General features: G+C 36.3%; 1 protein-coding gene across 2 annotated transcripts in view; it reads right to left on the bottom strand.

Moving 5' to 3' along the window:
* The window catches only part of LOC149234573 (general transcription and DNA repair factor IIH helicase/translocase subunit XPB1-like), a 217,791-nt gene that overhangs the window by 148,836 nt on the left and 53,274 nt on the right, over positions 1 to 15,681 (bottom strand). For both annotated transcript variants that reach the window (XM_089371870.1, XM_089371869.1), the window contains exons 8-9: positions 12,038 to 12,187; positions 11,833 to 11,913 (exon numbers count right to left, since the gene is read on the bottom strand). In XM_089371870.1, the coding sequence (XP_089227996.1) occupies positions 11,833 to 11,913; positions 12,038 to 12,187 (231 nt within the window). The remainder of the gene's footprint in view (positions 1 to 11,832; positions 11,914 to 12,037; positions 12,188 to 15,681) is intronic.

Here is a 15,681-nt window from a genome sequence, read left to right as displayed (position 1 = left end):
ACAAAAAATCAACACTCCTTCTTAGCAAGGAATGTGCTCTAGTAACGCTTCACCATAGAAGCATAACACTAATCCTCCGCATCAGCCCTCTGTGTTGATGCTAGGCCTACTGCCCCACACCCACTGCACTATTGCTTCCTGTACTGCTGCCCATAACACTTCCACTGCCACTACTATATCTATAATGTAGCTCCCTTTCAAAATGTTGCTTCATGCTTCCCATAGCACTGCCACTGCTAACTTCTTGCACTGCAACTCAGTTACCAAGAAGTAAGTAACTGACTTCACCTAATCACTGACATATTGGTCAGTCTGGAAGCCTCGTGATGCTGACGCCACCTCTGTTGCTATCCTGTGCTCCCTCTGCTGCCACTGCGCTGCTACAATCTCTTATGTGCCTCTCGCACTACTGCAACCTCTTATGTACCTCTCTCACTGTTGCAACCTCCACTGCGCAGCTACAGACTTCTACACTCTAGCATTGCCTTGACGCTCCATCACACCTTGCTCCACGTGACACCTGTCATCATGTTACTGTCGTTAAGGGCTCCCGTAGCCATATGTGATCCAATAGTTTGGGCACCTCAAGGATCCTGCCCTTGCATGTAATCCTCTCGACTACAACTCCATGTCTCCCCACCTCTTCTCTAGAGGCACATGAGCACTCATGGCACAATCGTCATCAGTCTCAACATCCTTCTCCGCCTTTGCTGGAACTGCCTTTGAGTCGGAAGCTTCTCCCTTGCCTTTCTTCCTAGGGCACTGAGATGCATAATGTCCCAACTCCCCACAATTGAAGCACTTGACCTTGGAGATATCTTTCTTCTTCCTCTTCTGAACTAGAAACCTTCCCTACCATCCAGTCTGGAAACATCCTTGATATCTTGCTCTCATCAACTTGGTTCCTAGAGGCCTCCTGCTCCTAAACATCCTATAAGGTCATCTCTGTTGAGAAATCTAGGGCAGTGAGATGAGATGATTTCTCTAGCTTGATAATTGTTTGTGATGTATTTTTAATTTTACTTCATTTACTTCTTGCTTATTATTATGTGTTCTCTTCATCAAACAACTACCAAAAACAATAAAGAACAATGAGACAAAGGACACAAGATATAGGCGATCAGCCAGGGCCAAAACCTCTCCAATCATGAGAGGAAAACCCACAAAATTCTTCTTATAGAATCTTCAATTGACGAATTCCAAGACCTAGACCCTTGACCAAAACCCCCTCCAAGACCAAGTCAAAGTTTCTCCTTGATGAGCTTCTCTTCCTTGAAGTCAACGCTGGTCAAACTTATCCACTGCTTCAGATTTTGACCCCTTAACTCAGAATTTTGGCTAGTTGTTGCAGATCTGCAATTACGGCTTCTTTTGCAGAAACCCTAGGTTACATAAGAGGCTTGAAGATGGACGAATTTCCCTTTTCTCTTCTTCGCTCTACTTGGCTTCCCTTCTTTGTCAACTCGGCTTGCTAGAGAGACCTTTCTTAGTCCAAAATATAGCTCTTGAAGATGACTGCAACTTCGTGCTTACTGCTGCAGAAACGATGCCCTAACACTTCGCACGTGTGGAGGAGAATGACCCAAAACAGACCTATAATTGCTTCGATCTTCCTTTCTCTTGCTTCTCCTTGTTTAGGCTTCCTTATCTTCCTTGATCGAACTCCTTTTTATGCTTGAGTGAGTGTATCTTGAGTGAGGCCGAGTTCCTCTTTATATGGTCTTTTTTTGAGCCCTCAAATAGGCCGACTTCACCTTCTAGAGAGGCTGACTGCTCCTTTGTAGGTTGACTCGATACTTTGCATTTGACAAGGTCTTGGAGGGTTAATTGACTTTGACTTTGACTCAAATAATTTTTGTATATTTTCCATCAGTGGAGGCTAATATTCATCCACAGCTGGCCGATCTTCTTGCATTTACTTCTTTTGACCTGGATGGTTGTTTCAAGTACCTTGGCTACATTATAAAACCCGATAAATATGGTACAGCATACCATAAATGGTTATTAGCAAAGGTGGAGAAGCAGATCAACTTTTGGTATAACCGTTGGATCTCTTGAAAGGGTCGCTGGTTCTTAAAAAATTGGTACTTGCAGCTATCCCAGTGTATTGGCACCTACTAGCCTTGATTCCAAAGGGAATCCTTCACAAAATCAACAGATTTGTTTCACTTATTTGTGGAAAGGGTGTGCTGAGTTTTTGGGATCCCATCTTGTTAAGTGGAAGCAAGTGGCCATCCCCAACAATCAAGGAAGGTGGGTGTTGAAGAATATTTTCTTGTTCAGAAAGGATCTATCAGCGAAATCTCTTTGGGTTTTTCTTACCAGCAACAGTCTTTGGAGATGTATTCTGGTTGCTGAGTATGTTGCATCTGGATTGATTATGGACTGGATCTGGAACCGGATAAAAACCACAATGAATTCATCTAATCAATGGAATGCCACTACTCTTGCTTGCCCTATATTGTGGAAACACTTAGCGTGGAAGGGGGGTTCAGGTCCGAATTGGAACTGATGCAAACACAGGCTTCAGTCAAAACATTTTTCTGCCAAACAATTTTATCCTTCTTATACAGGAAATTGGTAAATGTACGTTAAACAACACTGGAAATCCGGCATCTATTACAACGTGGAGTCAAGATTGGCTTACTGCACAGGAGATGGCATTGGATGCGACTTGGCATCAACATTGGCAATTACATATTTTTGAACTAAATTATGTACATGTTAGTCTGCAGGACAGTAATGATGAATTGGTGTGCACTTATAATACCACAGGTGGACAGTACACAGGAAAGTTGGCTTATAAGTCATTGCAGGAGGTTGATCCAGTGACAAATCAATTGTGGTAGAATAAAATTTGCAAGACAAGGACACCATCAAAAGGCATACTCTTTTTCTAGCTCATTTTAAAGAACCAAATACTCACCTGCGACAGGATTCAAGGGAGAAATATTAAGGGACCAGGTTTCTATTATTTATGTTGCAATGAGGCTGAAACTAACATCCCCCTGTTCTTGGCTTGTCCCTTCACCAGGAAAGTAAGGGAGCATCTTGAGGAACAGTTGAACCTGAAGCATTTGTAGGACTATAGCACTATAGAGGAATGTTACAGGTATTTCTTCAATCTGGATTCTGTACAATCTCAAGAAATTCAAATCCCTGCCCATTCTTATTGCGTGAGGCATATGGCTAGCATGCAACAAAGGACTGTTTGAAAACAAATTTACTCCTCCAGTGAATGTCACTTTACAGGTAATAGCCCTCATCAATTTGTTCAAATCTCCCTGCAATATGAAACCTCTTTGTTTAGTAGGTGAGCTCAATATTAACAAGGAAAAGAAGTCGGGCTTTTCTGATGGAGCAAAACAGGGAGATGCTCCTCTTTGCGGTCTGCAGTTCATTCTACATTTCTCAACAAATCACTTCCTCATTGGCAAAGCCATCCTAGGAATTGCTACTAATAATATGGGAGAATTCAGTGCACTTTTTGCAATGCTAATATGCATTGTTAAGTGGAACATACAACATCTACAGGTCCTTTGTGATTCAGAGTTGATTATAATCTGATGCAGGGCATAATACAGGTTTGCAATCTGGGCCTTATACAACTTGGCAGTAATTGAAATTATTCTCTGTGCTCTTCCAGTAGATTTCCTTTACACACATTTTCCAAGAATTAAATATGCAGGTGGATGCTATTTCTAAGGAGGCACTACTCCCCATGAACTCTTTCATCTTTGAAGAACACAAGGATGATCAACTTGTTGCTTGACAAGAGAGAAATTCCATAGACTGCTGAGCCACATATTTGCTCAAGTTTTCCTTTCCAGGCACTCATGTGAGCTTTTTTGTTATGCGGATGTAAATATTTTTTTATAAGACTACCTAATCATGCTCATCTAGATGTGTAGTACTGAAAATATGTCCTTTTAGAATATCCATGTATGCTTTTGCTAAGTGAATCAGTATGCTCTGGTTCTGCACCTAAGTTGCAGGAAACGTGACCCCCCCAACGTACCAAGTGTTGAGAAATGTAACTAGCTTCGGTCCTCATAATTGTTGTACTCATTTCAATATGTATCCTATGTAACAAACAAGAAAAGAAAAAAGTTATTATTATCAAAGCATGGGTTTCATGCTTATTATTGACGGCCTTCTAGGTAAAAGCATGTTCTTTGTGCTTCTAGGGTTTGTTAGGTCTTAGAATTTATTGTCTTCAGTCAAAGGAGTCAACATCATGTTTATAAGACCCTTCTAGGCAAAATCTATTTGTAAAAAGAATTATTTTTGAGTCTAGAAAGTCCTGGAAGCTCCAAAGTACAAGTTGGCCCTGGGAACATCAAGTCGGCCTAAAGAAGGGAACTCGACCCCTTGAGGAAGGCTATATAAAGGAAGCAGTTCGACCTCATCTGAACACACTCCAAAAGTTCGATCTATCAAGAAAGAGTTTGATTTGTAGCTAGGAAGCAAGAAGAAGACAGAAGGGCTAGGAGAAGCTAGAAGGATGAAATATCTTGTTTTTGGTCTCCATCTATCTCACACATGCGAAGATCTAGGGTTTATGGTGTTGCAGAAGGAGGCCGAAATTGCAGGTCCAAGTTGCAGTAGGACGAAGTGTAGAATCTTGTAGTTGGAAGGGAGAAAACTCTATATTGACCTCGTTGACCTTGGGGGAGTTATCTTTCTCTAGGAAGGTCTTAGGAGGAGGCTAGAGTAGGGATTCTAGAGAAGCTGCAAGGCCAAAATTGCAAGGTCGAAGTTGCAAGATGAGTTGCAGTATTGAAACTGGCAGGTCGAAGTTGCAATGTGTAGCAGTTTGGTGCAGAATCAAGGAAGGACTTGAAGAAGGGCTGACTTGGTACTACGAGAAGGAATTGGTCTGGGGTATGTGTATTTGTATCTCATTTAAAGAAGATTCTAAGAAGAGAAGAGTTTCCGGGTTTTTCCCTGGCTGAGAGCCTAATATATGTGTCATCTATTGTTGCTATTAGTGTTCTTGATATTGTTTGATGAAAAGATCTAACTAAAGAACATAAAGAAGCTAAGTAATATTCACAAGCAAATATCAAGGTTAAGGAAAATAAGATTAATAGTTTCCACTGTTGATTTTCCAACCCCAAGCAAGTTTCAGTACAGAAACGTGAAAAGTTGAAACGCACTTGAAATGTGTTTCAAGAGAGGTGTAACACATTTCATGTGCTAAGTAATATTCACAAGCAAATATCAAGGTTAAGGAAAATAAGATTAATAGTTTCCACTGTTGATTTTCCAACCCCAAGCAAGTTTCAGTACAGAAACGTGAAAAGTTAAAACGCACTTGAAATGTGTTTCAAGAGAGGTGTAACACATTTCATGTTTTTGAAATGCATTCCACCCCTCTTGAAATGCATTTCAGGTATTGTACAACATATCTCGCTAGTCGTATAACATGTATCAGTAGCGCATGTGAGCCAAATGCAAATTAGTTTTAGAAGAATTAAAACAAAAAAATTGAGTGGGGAAGACTAATATTCAACCCTAGGGCCCTACTAATGGTATATAATATAATGGTGATGTTAAGAATGTTATGTAATTAATGGTGATGTTAAATACTTAATGTAAAAGTGACATTAATTTTTTCAAGATATTTGAGAGTGGTTCTTATTGCACTCAAATTGTCAAAGTTCCAAGGAAGCAGAAGTACCAAATTTTTCGACAAACTCATATTACCTATCAGCAATTCATGTGTCATGGTCAACCCATTCTACAAGTTATATGATGTAAATGATCCTAGTAAGACCTTGAGTATATGTAATAACCTAGGTAAACCTATGATTTTGGCAATGAATTTCATCCTAGGAGGTTTTCTAACCTCACTGATTATCTGTGTTTCTAAACACGACTAATCAGAAGAGTTTTTTCCCTCCAACATAAACCCCCAAAGCTAGGGTGAAATTTATTGTCGAATTCTTAGGTGAGTCCTAGTGTTTATAGTCGAGTCTGATGTAAAAGAGATTTGGGAATAATTTAAGTCAGTTGGCTTAATTATTTTATTACAGATCATTGGGTCTATTAGATCATATTGTGTCGCAGATAGATTATGTGTCTTGAGGGTCTAAGCCAAATGTGTATTCCCCCTTTGAAGGTTGTAAATGTAAAAATCTTATATATTAGAGGGTGGAAAATTATTAAATCCCCTCATGTGTAAATTAATTAATTTTTCTAGCAAAAAAAATTAAATCCTAAGCCAAAAAATTAATTAATTAGAGTTAAATTAAGTTGTCTTAGGAAAATTAATTCTCCAAGTGGAAAAATTCGAGGGTCTTAAAGGAATTAATTTTTAAAAGCCCTCTACAAAGGGAATATTGTATATTTCAAGAAAATTTGGACCCTTGAACCTTGGTGGTTAAGTCAAAGTCAAATTTTTGAGGAAATTAGCTCAAAATAACTAATTTTGAGATAATAAAAATGGAATTAAATGACAAATCCGAAAATTCCTCAAAAATAAAAAATCAAGGGCTAAGATTAAAAGATCTTTAAGTATTTATCAATGGCCAAGATTATTTTGACAAGGATCAAAGAAACTAACCTTCCACTTGGAGGATAAATCTATAAATTAGAGGGTCATTTGAGTCTCTAGCATCTTGAATTTTGGCTAAAAAATTGTTGTTGAAGCATCTTTGAAACTATTGTCCCGTTGGGAACTATTTTTATGTCATAATAAAGACTTTGAAATGCAATTCAAGGTGAGCTTATTGATTTGTGGTATGTGCTAATTACGGGCATCTCTATGTTGTGTTGAATATTGGTGAGATCTGTTTTTTCATTAGATGGAGATAAAATCATACTATTGATAGTTTTGGGCTAATCTTAGGTGGTTTGATTCCCCATGTGATCTAGCAAATTATTTTTGAGATAAATACATAGTGTGTGAAGGTACTTCTGACATTGGCCTCCAAGTTGACAAACTTGGGCAGGAATCACTGTCGCTAGGACCCCAAATATGTGTATGGTGGATTAAATCTTTGCGAAGGCTATAGTATACATTGGGGTTTCTAAAGTATTATTAGCCATTCTTCAAAAGAAAAACTCCATAAAAATATTTTTCTCAAGAATTTCAAAATTTTCAAAGCCCCTGTACATTTGTAAATCTTGAAAATAATGTTGTAGATCTAACTTATAAATTATTTTTTCTAACTTGGGTTTTGCATATTTTTAATATTTTTGTATATATTTGGGGTTTGGGGGTTTTTAATTTTTGTACAGTGTTTGGGGTTTCTGGGGTTTTGAAATTTAAATGTTTTATATTGGGTATTTGGGTTTCCATTCTAAATTTGCTTCAGGATTGAGGAAGAAGTTGGCATTGGAGACCTCAAAAACCCTAGGCGTCTAGGGTTTTTAGGCTATTTTTGCAAGTTGTTTATTTTCAAATCGAGGAAAAAACCCATTTTCTGAAAGCCCTAGACCTTACCCAACCTAAAAGGCTAGTGTTTGGAACCTATTTTGCAAGCATTAAGAGGGCCATAAGCCCTACAAAGGCTAGATCTCATTGCAAACAAAAGTTTCTTCAAAGGTTTGGCATTTTATCTCTAACAATTTGTTTTGCAGCAATTTTGACTCAAATCTTGTGTTTTCAGGTGCCAAGTACATTGAAGAAATTTTAGCAAATTCGGGCAAGTAATCTACAAGGCCTTGGGCCTAGGGTTTGCTCTCTAAACCCTAGTTTTCTCATTTTTTTGCTATTGCTGTAATTTTTGTTTCATAACAGTGATACATAAGCCTTAAAATCACATTTAGTTGGTCAAAATACTCTAAAATTGCAAAATTTAATTTTTCTAGAAATTTGGCCACTTGGGCATCAAAGATCTAGCTTAGATCTAAAATTTTGTTTGCTGGAATTTTCTGCATAAATCACTGAATCAAATCTGTAATTTTCTGAATAATTTACCTTAAAAGGCTCAAAAACTAAATTTTTCAGTTTTGGCAATTTTTTTCTAGTTTTGGGCATTTTGGGCACTTGTTGTAGCATCAATAACCTATTGATATGTTGATTTAATTGTTGTTGTAATAAGTTATATCAAATCTTATTTATTTCTGAATACTGCATCTTAAAATGGTTTAAAACTCATAGTTTACTTTGGCAAGTTGTTGGCCATCTCACTGATCATATCTAGTCATCATTAACTTATTGTCTCTTGGATCTAAGGTGTTTTCCTTATTGTTGTTATAACTTTCTTACTATTGTCATAACAGTCATTTGTTACATCTTAAGAGGTCTGAAAATCATAAATTTACATTGGCTAATCATTGGGAAATTTTCGGTTTCATATGCTTGGCAAATTTAATGATTTAAAAAGATTTTCCTACAGCTGAAATAAGACTAATAAGTACTAAATTTTTTAAGTACTACAGATGATCTAGCATTGGCGTGTCTTGAGTTGAATTTAAGAATTTGTTAACTTGGCACTTAGTCACTCAAGCCCTAAATCTTCTAATCTTGTCTAAAGTTGTTTTGACATTTAAGATATTGTGGTTATAAGCATTGATTGAATCCAATTGAGCATCTCTTGATAGTTAGCATTGAATAATAAGATCACAAAATATCTTGTTGAGAATCATCTTTGGTAATTGCGGTTGACATCTTGTAACCATTGGTTAATTGATAATTGGATAAATTGCTCTAAGTTCTTATTACAAATTGGTTAAGCATCTTGTGGATTAATCTATAGTTGAAAGTTTGCACCTGTATCCTTACGCATTTATCTTGTTTAGGATTGTCATACCATTATTGTCAAGTACTCTTGCTATAAGATAATTTACATTGAGTACATAAGAACTCAAACAAATCTTAACTCAAGATAATTTCACTCATCATCCTTGCACAAGCATTCTAGGAATTAGTTGCATTAAAACATACCTCCAAGCATAAGCTTGGTTGATAGAAACATAGGGTCACCCTTCTCACCTAGCTTGAGGGGCTTAGCAACTCTTTAGTGGTTAACACGGTGACCTTGCACTCGTCAGAGCCATCGTCTCTGCAACACCGGAAGTATCGGGTGATAGGAGCCTAACTAAAGGTATTGTTAATTAGGTCTTTGTCTGCTTCTTATTGGCCTCCTTCTGACAACCTACCTTGGAGCCTAGCTTCAAAATAACCAAGGGAAGGTCACATCTAGACTAAGCATATAATTAAAATTAACCAAGATCCTTGCATCACACCTAGACCCTAGGATTTGCATAAGCATATAGGTTAGCTAATCATACAAGCAGTGGTTGTCCATCCAATTACTTGGTCATAATTTATAATAAGCAAAAACTCTTGACTCCATAAGGCACTGGTCTCAAACTCTAAATCTAATTAAATCATTAATCTTGCTAAATTTTTACCACGTGGTTAGGCCACTCAACTTTGTCTCCCGGGCAAGTTGGTTCCCAGCTTTTTTTCCTTCATCCCATTTCCATAGGGACTACCCCCCATAGCTTGTTGTTGGGAGACAACTAGAACAAAGATGTCGGGGATCAGGGTGATAACCCCCAACCTGAGCGTTGTCGCAGTGCCTACACAATCCGGGTGACAACAGTTCCAACCTCATTTGATTTCATATGGAGAAAATAGAATATTATATCCCCCTCAAAACCCCGCAGACTTAACAGTTTTTAAAATTTTAGGATCGGGGGGATTACAACATTTCAATTGAATTATGCCTCGTACAAGAGTATGGAACTAGCATTTAATCAAAAGCACCAACCCCTCTATGTACCTTGACGTTAGTGGCATTGAATATTAAACTCCTCTATCATCACTCTAGTAAAAATGTACCCATCACTCAAACAAAATCTGAATTTGACATGTTAAGCTTTTTCTATCTTATTTTAATGCTTAGAGGTGATATAGATGATGATGATCCCAATATAGGCAATGATTTCGATGATATGTATGTATTTCTTGTAGCATGATTTTCTTGGGCCTTGGGCCTTGGCACTTATTTATTCATGAATTTGTATCTGTATTCTAAATTATAATGTTATCATGGAACTTTTTCAGTGTAATTTTCTCAAATACATATATATCACATTTTCCCATTTCCTGTTTTTTTGGGGGTCACATTTCTAGCACGTTCCCATTTCAGAAACACGTCTCCATTTCCCCATACCATGCAACTTAGTTTTGCACTAACAACACCTGTGGAATGTACTTTCGGTCTTAAAATAGAAGGTATAACCTTTTTTCCTGAAAAAAAACGTGAATATATCAAAATGGCACCAAGTGCAATACATATTTGAAACAAAATACATAATCAACAAGACTCTAAATGGACTATAGAGTCCAAAAAACAGCATGCATGATGCTACAAGCCACTGGCCTCCTACATATCATTGATCACATGATCTATCATCAAACTCATCACCATTGCTAGAAATGGGATCCTCGACATGAACTACAATATCTTGCTCCGAGTCCTCAGACTTGACAAACTCCTCAAGGACATATGGAACTACATGGTGGTAGGCAAATAGGGTATCTCTATATAATTTTAGGGTTTAGGGTGTGATAGAATTTTAGGTTTTATGCATAAATAAATAAATAAAAATCCCTTCAAACTGTGCATTGTGGCTTGTAGGGTGCCAAATTGGATTAACTCAGATGAGTAGGTACAAACTCAAGTAAGTTGGACCGGTTTTGTACTAAACCAGTCAAGCTGTACACCAACTTGCCTGGTTCAGTGCCAAACTGGTCATTTAGGAGGCCAAGTCAATACAGATGATGGTTGACTTGGTCCACTCAACCGAGTCAAAGTCCAAGTCAATCATTGTTAAAACACTGGTTTCCCCACAACCCCTTGTTGAGCAAATTCAGGGAGACACAAACGGGACATTCACCAAGAAATAGAGGATGTTTCCCTTTTGTGGGGGATTCTTGGGCAACACCCATGCAAAAAAGGGGAGTCACAGGCATTCCCTATGATTTTTTCTCAATGACCTTAGAAGAACTAATTTAAAATTTTAAAGAAAAAAAAAATCAAAATCCTATAGCAAGTGTGAATATTTATAGCATATCATTCATGTTTGTGACTCGTCATTGTTTCTCATACGCAAATTTTTAATTTTTAAGGATTTCGAACAGGCACCCCAACTTTTCCGATAATGTTTCAAAAAGTTTGGGAAGTGTCTCCACACATCCCTCAAATGCATTTCCCCATTCCTGCATCCCTTGTACTAGAAACTTGGTAGAACACTATAAAATTGTATCAATAGAGTATAATAGTTACTTCTGCCCAATAAGAGCTATAGTTGGAAAAATAAGATAAACATATGGATCTTTTAGCAATTGCTCATTGTGCAGAAAAACAATTAAATATATAGGGCTACACATATCCAATAATGAAAGCGGGAGTCAAAGTGAAAAGGATTAGTCCAAACAAAGTTCAAAGGATTGATCAAGATCAGTCAAACCATCTTGGAACGGTGGAGATATTTACCAGGCTTATCATGCTCTTAATGGCGCTAATCACAAAGTAATCTAAAATAAGCTCATCAATTTTGGGTTTGATATGATTATATTAACTGCAAGCCTTGTGCTCAGGTTTTCTTATGAATCTTCTATAGATGCATACATGTATAGGGAATGAATAATAAATGTTCATGGTATTGAACAATCAACTTTATCTATTGGGACAGCCTGTTTGTTTTTCCTTGCACTGTACAAAATAACTATAGCAGTACCCCAGCATGGGAGACAACATTTTTCATAGAGTCTATTAAAAGAAGCATTCAGAACTTGGAAACATGGATGCTACAGACATCACAGTAAGATGCATAGCAAATTTGCAAACTTTGATGCCACAGACTCACAGTATCATTTCTGAAGTCATACTCCTCAAGCATGGGATAATTTAAAGCATTTGGTAAGCAACGTTGTTTCACATTTTCAACCTGTAAAAGAAGAACAAATGTCAAAACGTTAAGAAAAGTAGAAAGAAATGCAATGCTGTTGATTGAGCTGCCAATCAACCATACTTCTAGTTAGTATTATATGAGAACCACGACTCCTTTGAACCTGAGCAGGATCAATTTCAAATGAATGTGTTTCTTTTTCTTCAATCGCTGCTGAGATGTCTTCACTACCAATTAGTTCTGTGTGGCTTCCTCCCATTTCATTGGGAGCTTTACTAATTGTGAACATATCCCCTCCCTTTATATCAGAGACCTACAAAAATAAAAAGAACAAGAATTTCTTTGTGCTCAGAGACTAGATATTTTGAAAATAAACCATAGGTGTCAAATCTTTGTTAATGCATATTGCATAATATAAGAAGCATTAATTGTCATTAGTAAAGCCTGAAAATATCATTTGTTGCATTAAAAAAATGTTAGGTGACTATCCACAATCACACTAGCCTATACATATTATTACATAAGAGCCCCACCAACTTATAGGACAAAAAACAATAGCAATAACCAACTGTCCATATAAGATCGAGATATTTCTCAGATATGTGAAATTGACAAAATAAATGGGTTATATTTTGATATTTCTCAGATAGTATCTATAGAGTATAAATGCAGGTTCATAGGAAGGTTGTAGAACTAAGAAAGAATTCAGAAGGTTAAAAGTGCAGTCTATAGGTGATGTCACAGGGCTAAACAAGAATTCAGCAACAATAATATAGACAAAATTTGGCGACAATTCATATTTTTCTTTTTCATTTTTTCCAAAAAGCGTTGATGTTATATTACAACCAGTGATGTTGGGAGTGGAAGCAACACAAGAAATTGGAGTAAGGAGCAGGAGCCCCATACTGTCAATTGCCAAAAACCTCGTGAGCAAAGCATCCAAGGAATAGTTTTGAGTATATATATTTTTATATATTTAATTCAAAAAACATTCAGAATGCCAAATTAGTTTCAAAATTATGGAAAACATAGAATTCCATGCTGCTTGTAGACAAATATTACATTTTTAAGAAGCTAGAAATGTAATATGTAGTAAATTAATCATTAGAGCATCAACCAATAAGTATACAAATAACATCAGCCTTCTAACAGTTATAACATTGTCATCGACCATACCTATTGTGATTTTACATTTCCTTGATACTCAGACCTCAATCGAAGAATCTGTCCTACAACTAAAACAGAAAGACCAAAACAGTACCCAAGGCTTCGGATCTGTTAAAAAAAGCATTGAACGGAAAATGCAAAAGTGAAAACACTGCATCTGCATAGCAAGAGATGATATCAGTCCTGCAAAAGATGAACTTTGATCTAAGAAATCTGCAGCATGAAAATAAAAATAATTGTCTAATTTTTAAGGTCATGGCCAAGTCAAACACCAAATTGGCGTATGAGACCCCCTCCTGTCTCTGCACAGCAATTTTGACTGCTAAAGTCTACAGATACATACTCTACCCCTCTCTGGATTTGAACCTGTGACCTCTTAGGAGGAAATACATGTTCTTAACCATTAGGCCCACTCAATCTGGAATTCTGTAACAGTAATCACTATCTTCTCATTAACACTATAAAGGGATTATAATACTGTCCAAGATTGACTATAATGGCTTCCCTCAAACCTTCACACTCCCACACTATTGCTCCACTCATTTCACATGTATTAATATATAATTTAAGTAGTTCCCTCCCTCATCTAGTCAAACTTGACCAGAGGTAAAAGCAGTTACAAAATATAACTGCTAATAATAGACCTCAAACAGAGCATGCAACATACAAAGGAATCTCTCTCAAGCAATGTGCCCCACCTATGCCTAGAATAGCTCCTGCACATTCTTTTATAAAAGAATCTATCATAACTGTCATAACTGTGTAAGGAATCCATCATTAAGCTGTCTAACTTCGTAAGTGGAATCTATCATCAGTATCATAGAATTTATCATAACCTTACACTGACCAAACATAGAAGATGCCAAGCATTATAAGCATACGGAACCTTTCATAGGGGTGTAGGGAACCTCTCCCCTGTGGTACACCCATCCTGCAAGGAAGCCCCTTTAGCACTCATGCACCCTTTTCCTAGGAAAACAACTCAAAGCAACCAAAAACTAGAACTCCCCCTTCGCAAGGAAGGTGAGCTCCACCAAATCAAGCATCTCTCTCAAAATCTCAAACTCCCCCTTTGCAAGGGGTTTTGTTAGATTGTCAGCAGCCTGCAAATCAACTGAAACATAATCAAGAACAATAACTCCTTTTTGTACTCATCTCTTAGGAAATGGTAATGGGCATCTATTTTCTTGGAACAATCATGAAACACTGGATTCTCAAAGAGCCTAATGCAACTATGATTGTCATAGTGCACAGTGTTGGGCTCCAACATCTGATCAGTCAACTCTGTAACCAACTTGTAAGTCAAATGACCTCACAACATGCTGATAACACAAACACATGCTATGCTTATGTTGAATTGAACAAAACTGCAACCTACTTCTTATAGAACCGACAAATCATACCTCATCCCAAGCTGAAGCAATAACCAGTAGTACTCTCCCCTTTTGCTTGCATCTCCTAGCCACTCTGAATCCACAAATCCATGTAACCACCGTTAACCCTCATATTGCATGAGATTTCACCTTGTGATTTTCATCACACATGACATATACTTGCAGATGACACTGATGGATTATTGGACAGATACAAAGGCATTATTATTGATGCACACACCTTCCCCGACACTTCCCCAGTGGCCTAAGTTACCAGGATTCGGATCCAGATCTAGATGCGGATACAGATACGGATACGGATCCATCAGATTTTTTAAAAGCCAGGATCTGGATACGGCGGGGAAACGGCATGTATATAGTAATAAATATTTTCCATAGTATGGAAAAGGCTACAATATTCATGGTTACTGGTCTAACCTTTGTTGATACAATCTGAAGATCTCAGCATGCAGCTACATCATTATGTGTAGACAAAATTGGCCATTTAAAAATAACTTGTATGTGGTATGTAATAGCGGCAACTTCCACCCTCGCAAGATACTTTTAGGTCTTGAGCTATTAACATGTTTCCTTACTTTCAAAGAAGATAAACATTAGCAATTATAATTTGTAAAAATACAAAATTTTAAATTGTTAATTTTATTTTATGTGATATTTAATAATAAATATATATTTTCAAAATATGATATAATAAACTAATATATTTTATTTAATAGATATATAAATTTTAATATTTCTATTTATAGTGCAATATATAATTATAATATAAATATAGAACTTAATTTTAAATTATAATTTTTTTACAGTCGAAGTTTGAATCTTATATATATAATTTTAATTTAGAATTAAATTATAAATATAAAACTTAACTTTAAAATACCAAATTTTAAAATTTAATTAATATATATGAGCTTACATTATAATAAATTTAAATTTGTATAATATATCTGTATTATTATTATTATATGTTATAAATTACATAGTTATTACTTATTAATATTAATAAATTATAAGTTGAGTTCATTAATATATGAGCTTACGATATTATGAATTTAAATTTTCATAGTATTATCTATATTATTATTATTATTATATGTTAAAAATTATATAGTTATTAATATTAATAAGTTATTAGTTGAGCTCCGACATCTGAACGTGAATAATCTCTAGAACATTAATAAATTTTCCATAAGTGTCCCCAAATGTCCCCACATTCCAATGAATGGTCAGCCCTTGGTTTCTAATA

The sequence above is a fragment of the Pinus tabuliformis genome, chromosome 8, assembly GCF_031772625.1.
Source record: "Pinus tabuliformis cultivar Carrire ecotype Pingquan chromosome 8, CPIR1, whole genome shotgun sequence".
NCBI lineage: Eukaryota > Viridiplantae > Streptophyta > Pinopsida > Pinales > Pinaceae > Pinus > Pinus tabuliformis.
The sequence above is the reverse complement of the archived record's forward strand: the minus strand, read 5'-3'. Positions and strand labels throughout refer to the sequence as shown.